Raw genomic sequence first — 15,429 nt, 5'->3', positions numbered from 1 at the left:
TCTCTGAATTATGTTATTACTCCGTAAAATGAATTTTCTGTTCTTTATAACACTTAATAACACTTCTAAGATCATATAAATTGTAATAATACATAATAATAATTCGACAATGATTTCGAAAACGCACGACCTCTCTTATTTCGATGACTTTTTAATACATTATAGAATCAGTCTTTCATACATATAATATGTATAACCACCAACCAGATTTAGTTTCTGAACTATTCGCAAAAAACTATTGGCACAATTTCATTAAATTTTCCCTACAAATATGTGTCGATAGCAGCAGACGTAGTAGAGTCATTCTCACAACTACGTATTTTTAATTATTGCATTTTCGATATAATTATATAATAGAATTACTTATGAATTCGTTTTATTGTAACATTTGTTCTTATTCTTAATACAGTAATTATTCGATATCAGCAAAAGTATTATCCCCACCACTTGGAGAGTAAGATCCCTCGAAACGTGTAAGCTCACTCGCCGAGAAATGTAACTGATGTTTCGAGTTGAAGAAAATTCCTAAAACTGTACATGTGTAGATATAAAACTTTCTTATTTTTTATTTTTTTGTCATCCAACTTTTACCAATAAATTTTTCTCATTTTTCTTATCAAAATGAGGCCAAACACAACATAACTTGGAATGAAAAAGGAACAGACGCTGCGACAGTTGGCAAAGAGTCTATTCAATTGTCTACAGTGCCAATGCCCCTTGCTAACTTCTTTATTTTTAATCCATTTTCTATACAACTTTTTCCATCATATTCGTGATGCTTTTCTAAATAAAATAAAAGCAAACATGACGTAGTTCGAGTTATATTTATTTGCAATAATTTATTGAAGTTGTTGTATTCCGTAGGGATTCAGGTTTATTGTATTTAATAAAATTTTATCAAACTCAGAATTTTAAGCAAGTTTTTATTTAACGCGTACAATAAACTCGATATTTTATCGTGGTCATCGGTGGAATTGAGTAATTGGACAGGATATACAGGATGTCCCAGTTTTTTCCAGCCAAACTTAGCGAGCGTGTACTACATGCAAAAATAAGAAAAAAAATTATATGAACATATGCTCTTAAACGTTTTATTACGGAGTTTTAACTAATAATACAAAACTATAATGAACTGGCATTTCGTTAACGTTTTCGTAATAACGGACATCATTTTGCATTGTTAATTCGGTAATAAAATGTTAATACAAAATATGGATATCAACTACCAGAGCAAGTAGACATAGGAGTTTATATAAACAGACAGAGAGATATTTATAATACCTTCGTACGCTCTGTCGACGAAATGCCAGTTCATTATAATTTTGTATTATTAGTTGTAATTCCTTAAGAAAACATTTAACAGCATATGTTCATTTGACATTTTTTTTTTTATTTTTGCTCGTAGAACACGCTTGCAAAGTTTGGCTAGAAAAAACTAGGATACGCTGTATATATTTGTATAGGCTAGCATGAAACAAAATAAAGTTCTCAATGTAAGTGTAACATTTGAAATTACAAATAAATACGTATGTTCCGAATTACGTTGTGTTTGGTGTAATATTTCTAGGAATAGAATTTTATAAACTATCATTCCTTCATTAAGAGAACACAACAGAGAACACAATAAGAACAAATAATGATTAACGTGTTCAACTGTAAATCATAAATAGTAAAATGAAACAATTTGTATTTTGCTGTTTCGTCACGTTATGTTCGTTTAAATCCCGTGTTTATACTGAATCTCTATCATTACTTTTTCCCGATCGCTAGCAACCACTTCGCATAGCATTTCACATTTTAACATTCATAACCTATTTCATACTTTATTTACACAACCTATTTCACACTGTTCCTTTCATTAAGTCAACATTCATACACGCAGTTTCGCAGTGGTTGCCATTCTATACATATACATTCTACAATTCTACATATTAATTAGGAAAGTGACACAGATATATTGATGAGAGTTTCATTAAAAAAAAAAACATAAAAAGGCTTTATTCTTGCAATACAATTGTCTCACCGATATGTTTGGGCTCCTCTCACTGTTCTTATCCATGTTCGGTAAAGCCTTCATCAATATAGGACCTATACGATGTACGTAAGTTTTGCTGGCTCTTTTCTACGATCGGTAAACCATCAATCAAATGGGGCTAGTAGATAAGCGTAAGAGTTCAAACCCAAAAGATTTTGCGTGTATCGAATAATTGCTGTAGTAGAATATTCTGAGACTATTTAACGAATTGAAAATGAAACACTATGTATATGTATTGTATACGATTATAAATTAATGTAAAAGTAATTTAAAATTAAAAAAAAAACTTCTCATATTCGTCTATATTCTCAGTTACATGTTTCTTTATGCCTATTTATTATGTAATAAGGTGACTTCATCTTGCACTGTTTCGTTTAATACTTTGGTTTTGATGAACCGATTGTGAATATTCATTGTAAGCGAAACATTTCTGTACCTTGATTAGCCTTCTAATTTTGTGCTTCGAATAGGTTATCATCTAGTATATATCGATCCCTCAGGAAATCTTCCTTTCATCAAATGTACGAATTTCTCAAAACTATATTTTTGTCAGAGTTTGTATATTTACGCTGTACCTGTGGTTTTTTCTAAACTGCGTATACCTAGTATAATATATGCGGTATAACTGATTGTGTATTTAAAATACACAATCTCGCTCTTAAAAGAGATATTATATTCGCGAATTAATTATATTTTTACTAACGTGGTTTCGTTTGTCAATTACTGGTAATATTTTTCCGTTCTATACATCCTGTAACTTTCATCTATAACTTTCATCTATAAATTCGTACAATTTGTATTCAAACTATTTATATAAACTTGTTAACCAATCTCGATTTTGCTTTCTTTTATTCAATGGTAGTTTATCAATTAACAGTTAATCTATTATATTTAGACTCTCACCAGTCAGAAGTCGTAAACAAGATAACGCGCGGTCCAGAAGATGCAAATAAGATAAGCTCGAGACAATAACGCAATTCGGAGATAAGCAAAGTATAAAAACAGAAGCAGGCAGGCGCGCGAGAGAGATATTCGGAGTTCATATTGTCGAGTAACCCTTAGATCCCTATCGCCCAGCTTTCCCTGTTTCCCAGAAGGACCCCCATAACTTTTCCAATCCTTGTCACACTACTCTCGGTCCCAAGATTTGGGACCTGCCTATCAAGCCAGACTATCGGCGCCAATACCCGCAAGACCACAAAAACTCCTTATCGCCAATTTATGATTTCCTCTGTGTATCCCTAACTAATTATGGTTTTGTGGAAAAACCTCATTTCCCAGGACCCTCTCCCTATCACTGGTCTACCACCCCCTCGAATTTGTAGTATACAGGGTGTTCGGCTACTGGTGGGCATAATTTTAGGGGGTGGTAGCTGGAGTGATTTTGAACAACTTTTTCCTTTACCAAAATGCTGGTTAAAGCTTAGTTTTTGAATTATTAATGAAAAACACTGACCAATGAGAGCGCGTATAGACCGATCGCGCGACAGCGTGAGCGACAGCTTCGAATATAACGGCCGATCGTCGTCGTGAACAAATGTATCGATGCTGTCGGTATAACGTCGGTATAACGTCGGTATAACAGGAAGCTATTGGGTAAAAGTTAAATCAAATAATGAATTAATAAGTTAAGAATAATATTAAATTCTTCGTAATTCGTGAATGAGAAATAAACCAATTAGTTGTTGTTTACAACAACCAGACGAAGTATATTGTATTTATTTTATGCCTTCAAAAAGGAAAAAGAATAAATTCACGAAAATTGTCAACTATTCACGTTTCAAAACGAATGAGTACATTGTCTATGAAATGAGATCGAACTGGTATAGAATATCTAATGCAGTACCTCATTGAAGTGAAATAAATCTATTGCTGCATACGTTTAATTTTAAAAATACAAAAGTAACTTAAATAACACTTACTCATTGATTCATGGAAAAACTAGCTTCGATAAAAAATATTTGTGTCACCAGGTAGATCCACCGATCAGAACATCAACAGCTGATGTCCTGGCAGGGTCAATGAACTCTCAATTTATTTCACTGTCTTTTTCTAATAATTGCACAACATAAGCACGACCGGTAAACGGACCGAATGAAAACGCGTGAACGGTTATTCATACATATGTATGTTTAACGATACACTATTCTCATTATAAGATATCCGAATTGAGGAATCGAAATTATATTATATTTTATTAGAAAACATTGTTAGACTGGCCACGGATCGCGATTTTGTTCTCGATCGCGAGGCATACGTCGCGAACGGTTGCCATGCAACGATGATCTGTTGAACGACTGCGGCGTCGATCGACAGTCATCGTTTATTGTCGAAAGAAACGTGTCGAAATAAAATGTATCGTTGTTTTTAATCGAAAATTCCGTTTTCTTGCTTTCAAGATAGTATAGTTTAAATTATTTATGAATATTCGTTCACGTGTTTTCATTCGTCCTATTTACGTGTCGGACTCACAGTGAAAATTAGTGCAAATTAGTGAAAAATGAAAGAAAAAAGTGATAATGCGAACTAATAATGAAAGATGAAAGTGATAGGTGACAATGAAGTTTCTTGAGAGTTTTTTGAGAGTTTCTGCATGGTGATTGATTTATACTAACAGTAAGGACCGGTGGATCGGACTGGTGACAGAGACGCATTTTTATTGCGATTGTTCGCGCCCGAATGCTCGGATAAGTATAATGATTGAGGTAGGGAAAGGTGATATTCACAATTTTAAAGTGGACTGTATATAAAAGTTTTACTGTTAACACTTAGACGCGTGACTTATTAAGGGTCTGTCCCTTCGAAAATACAAGTTCGAATCCGTAAGTGTCCGACGGTCGGAACACTACCAAGCCCCTGTGGCTGTTGAGAAATTTCTAACACTTTCCACGAAAATCAGGAATAAGGTAAACCCTTAAAGGTTCCCCTTCCAGAGATGTTAGACGTTTCGGCGTTCAAGTGGGGTTGAGAACTTTCCCTATTTTTACCATGTGACAGGCAACTGTGATGTTTTGCACAGTTTTCTAATTTCTCTGCCTGCCACATGGTTTACAACATTGACCTAGACTCGAGTCCACCCTGGCCCAACGATGGGCTGACGATCCTGCCATAAATAAACTATTATTTATGGGCCCCTAATAAGTTCTCAACATGCCGCCCACCTTGAACGCTCCGCGTTCAATACAACAAAAAGACCAATAATACATAATTATACATTAAACCTATGTGTTACATCTACGTTACATGTATATGTGTCATATCTATAAACCTTACTCATAGCACACATTATTCATAACTATAGATTGATACAAACGTTATTAAATACTAATTATTAAGTATTAATCTTAATACTATCTATAAGAGTTAAATATGTACATGTATATACAATGAAAAGATTGGATATTATCCACTTTATACTCCAACTCCTGGAGTACTACGCTGAAGTGGAGTCCACCGCTCCCTGTGAATCCTGGTCCGTGGTTGCACTGTCATCTATGGGCAGGATGCAGATCTTTGCCACTGGTCGCTTGATAATCCCATCGGCTGTTCGTATTGACACGACTCTGCTGACACCATCCTTGCCCGGATGTACCTCGGTGATACGACCCAGCCTCCAACGCAAAGGGGGAAGGTTATCTTCCTTGATAACCACCATGGTACCAGGGCCGAACTTCTCTGGAACGGTGACCTTCCACTTGTTTCGTTGCTGCAGCTGATGCAAATAATCAGTCTGCCAGCGTCTCCAAAAGTGTTGCTGCATCGCCTGAAGGAGCTGAAACCGACTTAAGCGATTTGCCTTGACGTCTGTGACATCAGGATAAGGTATGTCAGACAGTGGGCCACCCGTGAGAAAGTGCCCAGGAGTCAAAGGAGTCAAATCTTTGGGATCGGAAGAGATCGGATGCAATGGCCGAGAATTCATACAAGCCTCGATTTGCGTTAACACAGTATAAAGTTCTTCAAATGTTAAACGAGTTTCCCCAATGACGCGCAACAAATGCCGTTTCGCAGATTTGACTGCACTTTCCCACAATCCACCGAAATGTGGTGCATGTGGAGGAATGAAGTGCCAATCTATCCCTTCCGTAACAGTAAAATCTAAAATATGTCGTTGATTGACCTCGTCTCTAAAAAATTGCTCGATTCTTTGCATTTCATTCCGTGCACCCACGAAATTTGTGCCATTGTCAGAAAATATTTGTTTGCATTTACCTCTACGTGCAACAAACCTCCTAAGGCAATTTAAAAATGCGTTGGTCGTTAAATCTACCGATAATTCAAAATGAACTGCCTTCGTTGCTAAGCAGACAAATAAACATAAATATGCCGTAGTAGTTGTTTTGCTACGAGTCCTTTCCTTTACATAAAAAGGTCCTGCATAATCCACCCCAGTAGTGAAAAACGGAGCCCTAACTTGCACACGCGCCGCAGGCAATTGACCCATCAGGTAACCAACACCCTTCGGGTTCGTTCGACTGCAGCGGACACATTTTCTAATTATTCCCTTTATTGTGTTTCTACCCGAAAGCGGCCAATACTTTCTTCGAATCGCTGACAATACTGACTCGCAACCGGCATGTAGTAAACGCTCATGTTCACGGCGAATGATTAGCTTCGTAATAAAACTATCCTTCGAAAGAATTACAGGGTGTTGTTGCTCGTACTTTAGGTTTGCAAAGTTAAGTCGGCCGCCCACCCTTAAAAGTCCCTTTTTGTCCAACAATGGATTAAGACCTCTTAAAGAACTGGACTTGAAAATATCCCTGTTTGACTGCAGGTCAAGAATTCCCTGCATGAAATATTGCTGTTGTAATAATCTAAGAACCGCTTCCTCAGCCAAGTTCAAGTCCTGAACCGTTAGATTATTACCTATTGCACAAATATGACCAACTGTATGTTCACTACATGGTTTATTAATTTTCTTCGATCGACGACAACAGATCGCATGATAAAATTTGCGATAATACGCTACAATTCGAATTAATCGCGTATAACTTAAATACCTAGTTAGTAACTCATCAAAACTATTATTTGGCCTCAATACCGTGAGCACCACTGATTTTTCTTCTGGAACACTGAGAGGCAGTGGACCAGTGACAGGCCACCCTTCCTCGCCTTGGCGGAGCCATAACGGACCATTCCACCAAAGATCTAACGACTCTAATGTGGATGGTCGTACCCCGCGAGACAAACAATCTGCTGGATTGTGTTGAGAAGCAACATGTTGCCAAATGCCCTGAGACGAATTTTGAACTTCAGTGACTCTATTCGCTACGAATGTTTTCCAACGATTAGAAGACCCTTGAATCCATGCTAAAGTAATCGTTGAATCTGTCCAATATGTTTCCGAATTCCAAAGAATTTTAGACGCCGTTCGAATCTTGCAAACTATCTGAATTAACAATAGAGCTGCGCACAATTCTAAACGCGGCAAGCTTATTGTTTTTAACGGCGCTACTTTAGATTTGGCACACAATAGCCGAACCGTAATGTGCCCTCCTTGATCAATCGTACGCAGGTATACGCACGCCCCGAAAACCTTCTCGGAGGCATCGCAGAACCCGTGAAGATCTACCTGCACTGGATTCGGGCCCAAAACAAACCGCGGTACCAACAACCGAGATAATGACTCGAGTTCACCCTGGAACTCCTGAAACTCCGTATAAATCTGTTGCGGTACTGATTCGTCCCATCCAATACCTAATTGCCATAATGATTGCATCATCAATTTCGCACGAATCACTACCGGACCTACTAACCCAAGAGGATCGAAAATTTTAGACAAATGAGATAAAATAACCCTTTTTGTTACGCGAGTCGTAACCTGACTACTGCCTACAATGCGCAAGTCATCCGAAACTGGTGACCACAATATACCAAGAGTTCTAGGATCCTCTTCCTTCTGTGAAACTATTCTCTTATCTTTATCCATACTATTTTGAAATACAGTGGCCTCATTCGAAGCCCACTTTCTGAGTTTAAATCCTACTGTATCTAAAAGTTGTTCTACATCCCTTTTAATAACCTGAGCTTCTTCTACTGAATCCGCACCCGTCAGAAGGTCGTCAACGTAAAAATCTTTAATGATTACCCTACTCGCGTCGGGGTATTTCTCAATATTGTCAAGACCGACCTGCCGCAAACATCTGGTTGCCAAAAAAGGAGCTGACGCGGTCCCATACGTAACGGTATTAAGTTCGTACACATCGAGTGGTTGTGAAGGGTCTTCTCGCCATAAAATACGTTGTAACGACCTTTGTTCAGGCGATACAAGTATTTGCCTATACATTTTTTCTATGTCGGCGCTAACAACCACGCGATGTTGCCTAAATCTAACAAGAATTGAGAATAGATCATCTTGTACTACGGGCCCAACCCTTTGTACATCATTCAAAGAAATTCCTGTTGACGTCTTTGCAGACCCGTCGAAAACTACCCGTACCCTTGTGGTTGTGCTCGTTTCTTTAATTACAGCATGATGCGGCAGGTAGTAACTTAGACACGCGTTTGTCAAAGTATGCCGCGATACCTTTGACATATGGCCAAGCGCAATATATTCCCTAATAAATCCTACATAATCCAAACGCAACGCAGGTGACTTCGCCAATTTCCTTTCTAAATTTCGAAATCTATTCGCTGCCATTACTTCGGAATTACCTAGGTTTTTCACGTCGTCAGTCACAGGCATCTGTACAATAAAACGTCCGTCAGTATGTCTTGTAACTGTGCGTATGAAATGTTCCTCACACGGATGAGATAACAATTCTTCATTCGTCGAAATTGTCTCAACCTCCCAAAACTGAGTAAGCTGTTTACTCAGCTCATCGTTAGTTACTACATTGTAAACTTGTGGCTGCGGAACAACACTATTTTTAAAACGTCCCCCGAAAACCCAACCCATTTGAGTTTTCATTAGGATTGGCAACCCGGGTCCTAATCTATGGCATCCTACACTCATTATATCCCACAAATGACCGTTCCCTATTATCATATCTACATCACACGGTACATCAAAGTGCGGATCTGCGAGTTGGATATGTGAAGGAATCTGAAGAAGTGAACGCGGGAGTTTGAAATTAGGAATATCTGCTGTAACTTTTGGCATTACTAAACACGATAAATTTGCACGGAACCCATTGTACTGAGAAGCTATTCTAATGTGAGCCTTCCCTATAACCTGTTTACCTGAATCAACCGCTCCTACACCCGAAAGTACTGAGGTAGTCGGTTCCCAAGTCAAACCTACTTGCTTCGCAAATCCCTCTTTTAAAAGATTTACCTGCGACCCTTGATCTAACAGTGCCCGGCACTCGTGTCTTTTCCCTTTGTCATCGATTACATGTATGATCGCGGTTGACAATAATACTACGTCTGAATTTGTCGCGCAATGAACGATGTAACTTTGATTATCAGACTTTGATTCACCTGAATCTACCGGTTTCTCTACTACAACAGGATTCGCGACTGGAACTGTTCCCTTTTCGTAATGAAGCAATGTATGGTGCTTCGATTTACACTTATGACATGATCCCTGAGTACACGTCATAAAGCCATGTCCTGTACGCAGGCAATTGAAACATACCCTCAATTCTTTGACCTTTGATCTGCGAGCATTTACTGTTAATGCCTTGAACATTTTGCATGCAACTAACGTATGCTCTGAAGAACATAATGGACATTTGTTGCATTCAGTAGCAACGAATGAAACTGGACGCGATTGTGGTTTCTGAATACTACATTTGGGAGATGGAGACGATGATGTATTTCCGCGAACAGATTTCGCGAGAAACTTATAATGCTGCTCAAGGAAAGATCGCAAATCAGCCAAAGTCTTCTTACTGCCTAACTCTGATACCCGTTTCTCCCACGATTCACGCGTTCGTAAATCTAACTTACTTGATAACAAGTATACTAACAAAGTATCCCACTTATCTACTGGCTCTTGCAAAGATACTAACGACCGTAAATGATTGTTAAAATCATCAATTAACCGTCTCAAACTCATTGGCGAATCTCTTGTCGTCGATTGCAAATTAAACAATGCTCCTACATGAAAATCTATTAACTCATTCGAATCCTCATAGCGATCTTGTAAGAGAGTCCATGCAGCAGTGTAATTATTATCCGACATTGCCAATGCTTCAAGAGCGCGAGCAGCTTCTCCCTTTACTGCAGATTTCAAATAATGAAATCGCTCAATATTACTTAAAGTTTCATTCTGATTAATCAACGATTCGAAGCTATCACGAAAATAAACCCATTCTCCTAAAGAACCATGAAAAGTCGGTAACGGAATTGACGGCAATTTAACACTAGCTGAAGCTACAGACAACGCAGGCGACGCAGCCGTGTTTCCGACGGGTTGTTGCACACCACGATTTGCATTTGGATTATTTAAGCGCTGTATATAACCCCGAACACCGCCTATCAAATCAAAATACAATGTCTCGAAAGCATCCCTATACTGAATATGCTGTTCTTTTTCCGCACTTGCCGTCACCAAAGACTCGATTTGATCCTGAATTTTCTCGAATTTATCAATCAGCGGTACACATCGATTAAGTCGCTCTTGAAGAGAATCAACTGTTGTAGTCTTCGCGTGCGTATCACAAAAAGTCTTGAATTTCGTAAGCGACGATTTAAGATAACCGCACTTTTCTACTAATTTACGAAGAATTTCTTCGCTTGACGTAGCCATTGTGTAACGCAAATCAAGAAATGTATCAAACTCGACTCACCGGAAGTTGACAGGAATTTGATGAAAGGGTTCGCTCTGCCGGAATCTGTAGACTCCACAATCAGCTGCTGCGATGATCTTAGCCTCAGGTTCCCAGCAATGAAGATCGGCTGATGTCTCTCTGGATCCGCTTAGTCACCTCAAAATGAAGTTGCCTCTGGTCTTGGACCTCCTTTCTTCTATCTTGAATCCGTCCGTTTGGAATTTCACCCTCTTTTCTCGTTGTATCACAGTTCCACTATCTTCAATCCCGAGTATCCGGCTCGAAGGACCAATGTTCGCGCCCGAATGCTCGGATAAGTATAATGATTGAGGTAGGGAAAGGTGATATTCACAATTTTAAAGTGGACTGTATATAAAAGTTTTACTGTTAACACTTAGACGCGTGACTTATTAAGGGTCTGTCCCTTCGAAAATACAAGTTCGAATCCGTAAGTGTCCGACGGTCGGAACACTACCAAGCCCCTGTGGCTGTTGAGAAATTTCTAACACTTTCCACGAAAATCAGGAATAAGGTAAACCCTTAAAGGTTCCCCTTCCAGAGATGTTAGACGTTTCGGCGTTCAAGTGGGGTTGAGAACTTTCCCTATTTTTACCATGTGACAGGCAACTGTGATGTTTTGCACAGTTTTCTAATTTCTCTGCCTGCCACATGGTTTACAACATTGACCTAGACTCGAGTCCACCCTGGCCCGACGATGGGCTGACGATCCTGCCATAAATAAACTATTATTTATGGGCCCCTAATAAGTTCTCAACAGCGATTATTTGCGGTTTAATGGGTGAGCTACATTTAAATTTGTTAATTATTCAATTCACATTTTTATTTGTTGAATGGAAAAGTTATTCAATTTTTTAAAAATGAGAATTTGTTCTTTTTCATCATTACAATATCTAACGAAAATAATTTTCCATATTTTATCTATTATTTCTTTGCGATAACGAATAAACGTATTGAATAAATTCGATTTATTTTGATTACGTGAGTAGAGACTAATTTTGTTATTTCTTATTCATGAATGAATGATAATTCAAAAATAATCCAGATTTTTTTATTCATTATTCAATGTAACTTTCATCGAACAGCTTTCTATTATACCGACTTTATACCGACGTTATACCGACGTTATACCGACGTTATACCGACAGTATCGATACATTTGTTCACGACGACGATCGGCCGTCATATTCAAAGCTGTCGCTCACGCTGTCGCGCGACCGGTCTATACGCGCTCTCATTGGTCAGTGTTTTTCATTAATAATTCAAAAACTAAGCTTTAACCAGCATTTTGGTAAAGGAAAAAGTTGTTCAGAATCACTCCAGCTACCACCCCCTAAAATTATGCCCACCAGTAGCCGAACACCCTGTATAAGAAGGCCCTTCGACGGACCTCTACACTCAATCCTAAGTTAAACTTTACTCTGTGCGGCAGTCACTGTAATAGTCTGAATAAAAATAAACGTCTAAAACAACATCCAGCTGAGTTCTTCCTGATTTGACCACAATATTACCAACGAGCCATATCGTGTTGTTGCGAATCAAATATCGAGATCTTTCTATAATACTTTTGTAACAAGTGTTTATATTGTAAAGTGTTGCGGTTGAGAAATAAAGTTTTTTTTAAAACACAAACGGAGTGATTTCCTGCGTAACAAGACATATTTTTACATACGATCGAAATACAATGAATGTCATTCTATACAAAGGTTCTAGAACGCGGCCGTGCGATAGTCATCGAATGCAGACAGTCTTATTCTTTACAAATCTCATACATTTGAAATGTATGCAGCTAATTGCTGCAGAGTTGTTCAGTAACTCTTTTACTTTCATTATTCGAGAAATAGAAGTTTCCTGACTGAATTATATGGGCATATTTCAACTGATCTCTACAAATCTGTTTTGCTAGTCTTAACTCTCGTTAAAATGAATGAAGGTACGTGGAATAAAATCTAGTCGAAATAGAATATCGATCGCTGTATTTATTTACATCCTATATCTTCTTTGCGGAATACTATGAATTAAGGAATTCAATAGAAATAATAAATATTTTCTACATCGGTATTACTTCTTAAATTTGATTGTCGTCGACCGAAATAGTATGAACAACTTTTAGAACAATGTAATTATAAGTCTATAAACACTATACAGGTCGGTAATACACATGCACAAGAGACATTCGACGTACAATAAGGAACTTTATCTTACTGGTAATTCAAAATTATAATATTAAAAATATCAGTTTTAACTAATTCAATGTGTTAAAATTCCATATTCTACTTTTAACCGATTCATATGTCATCCAAAAATCAGTTGAAATAAGCATCAGAAATGATAAGTAAACGTATGATCATAAACTTACCTGGATATCGAAGTAAGACAATTCTCTGACAAATTCAGGTGCCTTAAGTTAGTTGTATCTGAAAAAATTCTATCTGGTAGTGTAATTAATCTATTGGAATTTAGGCTTAAGTAAGACAATTGCTGTAGTCTTTCAAAAATACGTTTAGGTAGTGTCTCAAAATAATTTTTTTCTAGATCAATATAATCTAATGATATTAAGCCCCAAAACAGGTCTTCAGGTATTGTGCTCCAACTATTGTGATTCAAACGTATATCTCTCACACGTATCAAATTTGCGAAAAATTTTTGTGGCAGAGATATGTTTCTGGTATTATGCGACAAATCAATGGTCATAAGATGAGAATTATGCTTTAGTATACCTTTTGGAAACGAGATAAAACTGTTATTACTTAACGTTAGCCATGTTAGACTTTCCAGTTTTGCGAAAATGTTCTCTGGCAAAGTGATTAGATTACTCGAATTCAATTCCAGACGCGTCAAAGACGCGAGGTTATCAAATATCCCAGGTTTCAGTTCTTTATCTGTGAAATTGTTTATCCGCAAGCTCAACACACGCAATTTCGTCAACGGATCAAATATACCCGGCTCGAGGTGATTCATCATGCTACCACTTAAGTGAAGTCTTCGGAGGTTTCGTGTATTATTAAAGATTCCCAAAGGTAAACAGGCTTTATTATGTTCCAAAGAAAGCTGAGAAAGATATGGTACATCTGCGAATAGGTCGGTGCTCAAATTCGTAAGATCGCTACTTAACAGCACGAAATGTTTCAGGTTTGGAAACCTTTTCAAATGGTTTCTGACGATGGCACCGCTCCAATTATGCAGCTGTAAATAATAGATATCCTTCCCGTTGAATGTACTCGAAATTTCACTTATGCTCGAGTTCATTTGCAGACCGCATTCCGATATTTTCATCCACCTTATATGCTCTTTCAGGAATAAGTTGAACAAGTAGAATGGGGGCCATTGCGGATAATTTTGACATTTGATCTAAGTAATTGAAATTGTTTTTTTTATTGCAACGGATAATATTAATCTTAGTAATTTGAACTGAACAGTGTTATTATAAGTGTTATAGAAATATATGATAAAACACGGGCTCTGTCAGGATTGGAACGAAAGGTGTCACACGTTACATTCTGGTTTGAATAAAATTTTGCATAGTGAAATACCGACTACTCTGATATACGGAAGTTGTTACGTAAGCTGTGTGTCTATCTCTATGTTGATGCTGCACGTTTAAGCGTAGTTCGCGACTTCCGTGAAGCGAGAGAACAGCTTTGTTGCCTATAAAATGCTTTTTATTTGGTAGCGCGCTAGAACTTTCCGAAACTCAAAGTCAACGCGAAGGAGAATCATCGTACGAAAACTTCACTTTGATCTATTCCCACCTTGTGCTCTGAGTGATTCGTATGTTTCCTTAACACTTTAACGACCGCACGTCTACGCAGTCAAACGTCGCCAGGGGCCGGCAGTATTTTTGAAAAATTAATTTAAAAGAACTTTATTAAATTCACGAAAAAATTAACATAAAACAAAAAACTACAACAATTTAACAACAAATTTAATATTTCGTAGGGCGCCGACATTTGCTCCGTAATTTACATGGTACACCACTGTAGTGTAAAATGTAAAATTAAAAATAGGCAATAATTACCTAAAATCAAAGACGTGGCAATAAAATACGAAGCCGATAGCAATATCTACACTTCTTTACTTTCATAAATTATCACACAGAAAGTGTGGCACTGGACAACAACCTTCGGCGGTAGCAATAGAGCTGTTTTGTCATCAGTATTTCGGAAATATACTTCTACATACATCTGAAACCACGTGTCAGTGATATTGGTATTTCAAACCCTAATATTGAAGAATATTAAAATGAACTTGTTCAATTTGGAGACTTTTTTTCGTTAAAGTAATCCGGAACCTGACAGAACCCTTATTTCTCTTCCTTACTACTGTATCGATTCAGGAATTGTAATTTTTTACGACTTAATGTACAATTTTGCAAAAGTGTATAATTTAATATTTATACTTATGTTTACATGAATTTTGGTGTATGCAGTGATATCCACACGGAAGGCTGAGTTGTTTCCTGTGGGGCAGTTCCAAACTTCTTTACGCACTGGTAGGCATGGAAATGCATTTGATTCGCTGTATGCAGTGAGAATGATTGGAAAAATGATCCAAAACGTGCCAATCATTTGATAAATTTTTATGTAAAAACGATACTTTCTGTAACAGAAAATTAGACGATCCTTTGCAAAATTTTGTGTCTTATAAGTAAATTTT

The 15,429-nt window shown here is 37.5% G+C and overlaps 1 protein-coding gene across 7 annotated transcripts in view; it reads right to left on the bottom strand.

The window, feature by feature from the left end:
- LOC105663905 (uncharacterized) overlaps positions 1-15,429 on the bottom strand; it is a 73,466-nt gene that overhangs the window by 40,666 nt on the left and 17,371 nt on the right. For 4 of the 7 annotated variants that reach the window (XM_076540557.1, XM_076540555.1, XM_076540551.1 and 1 more), the window contains exons 3-4: positions 15,183-15,395; positions 13,133-14,124 (exon numbers count right to left, since the gene is read on the bottom strand). In XM_076540557.1, coding sequence (XP_076396672.1) covers positions 13,133-14,124; positions 15,183-15,395 — 1,205 coding nt within the window. Of the gene's footprint in view, positions 1-13,132; positions 14,125-15,182; positions 15,396-15,429 lie in introns of those variants that run through there. The other 3 variants (XM_076540552.1, XM_076540553.1, XM_076540556.1) reach the window with 2 other exon arrangements.

Source organism: Megachile rotundata, chromosome 15 (genome assembly GCF_050947335.1).
Source record: "Megachile rotundata isolate GNS110a chromosome 15, iyMegRotu1, whole genome shotgun sequence".
Taxonomy (NCBI): Eukaryota; Metazoa; Arthropoda; class Insecta; order Hymenoptera; family Megachilidae; genus Megachile; species Megachile rotundata.
This window is presented reverse-complemented; position numbering and strand designations above follow the sequence as displayed.